At 32.0% G+C, this 1213-nt stretch overlaps 1 protein-coding gene across 1 annotated transcript in view; it reads right to left on the reverse strand.

The window, feature by feature from the left end:
* The window catches only part of LOC110019570 (ATP-citrate synthase beta chain protein 1), a gene marked incomplete in the record, with an annotated part of 21567 nt that overhangs the window by 8629 nt on the left and 11725 nt on the right, over window positions 1–1213 (reverse strand). The window contains 1 exon segment of the mRNA XM_020717297.1: window positions 772–906. Coding sequence (XP_020572956.1) covers window positions 772–906 — 135 coding nt within the window.

The following is a 1213-nucleotide window of genomic DNA, read 5'->3' on the forward strand; positions in this document are numbered from 1 at the left end:
TTATGGCCATTTTGCATCCCCCCCCAACAATAAAAAAAAAAAAACTATTCTTCAATAGGTATAAAGATTGTCAACAACAAATCACACATTTCTAAAATTAACTCGATAAAAAAATGCAAATATTCATAACCAATAGTCAAAGATTGTTCCCACTCAACTCACGATCGATGTGAGTTATAAACACTTTATTATGCTTAATAATGGAATAGTTGACAAGATCCACCAAATTGCATGAAACACTTGATTTCAAGCAAATTATTAGCTTTGATCCAGTTGTTAAGGCTATCTCATGAGGGGTGAAAGTTGAGCCCAAAATATCAATCCAAACAACCACCAATACAAAGATTATGATAATGCGTAAAGGCTAACTATTAATTTTGTTTCTGTTTTATTTAACTGTCTATTGTGAAGTTAATTTCACACATATGTGCATCTCGAGACCTTCGATTGCTATATTGTACAAATAGCAATGTGACATCCAACAGAATTTCTATTTCAACTTAATTCAAGCAGTCTCTAACATAATCCATAATATAACCTTATAAATAATATAAAAATCATCAGACTACTCCCTCATAATCACCATTGAAGAATAAAACGACTTCTAAATTTCCTAATGCAATTTCATGATCCAGGAGTCTCTAGATTTTTTTTCTTTTTTAGAAAGGTGCTCACGTTATCATGTCTTCAACATGATCTTGGAATATAGAATGATCAGCACATAAGAGTGGAACAGAAGTAAACCAAGAGACCAATAATAGTTAGACATACCGATTTAGAGACAAAACCAACAGATCCAGGTCTATAGAGCTTGCATTGAATTATATTGTCGATTGTTCCTGCTGTGTCGCCTATCTTAAAAGCTCCTGCTTGGATTCCCCCAACAGTGGCAGGACCAATGACTACCTGATAGTATTAACAAACATGCAAGGTTAACATGCAAAAGAAGAAAAACTCAATAAACAGAGCAATGCATACACGGTATACTATGAAGTAATACTTCCATTGTTGTAATATATTGATGCTTAGAATTTTATCTACAATTTTATGATACAAACTTCTAAGAAAATTGAAAAAAGTTTTTTTTGTCAAATTTAAATTGTATTACCTGATCTAAACAATCATATACTCACCAAATCCACATACATTTTGCCATTTGTCATCATTCATAGAGTTATATTAACTTCAATCGAATCAACCAAAATAGCTGCTG

The sequence above is a fragment of the Phalaenopsis equestris genome, unplaced genomic scaffold, assembly GCF_001263595.1.
Source record: "Phalaenopsis equestris unplaced genomic scaffold, ASM126359v1 Scaffold000061, whole genome shotgun sequence".
Classification (NCBI taxonomy): Eukaryota; Viridiplantae; Streptophyta; class Magnoliopsida; order Asparagales; family Orchidaceae; genus Phalaenopsis; species Phalaenopsis equestris.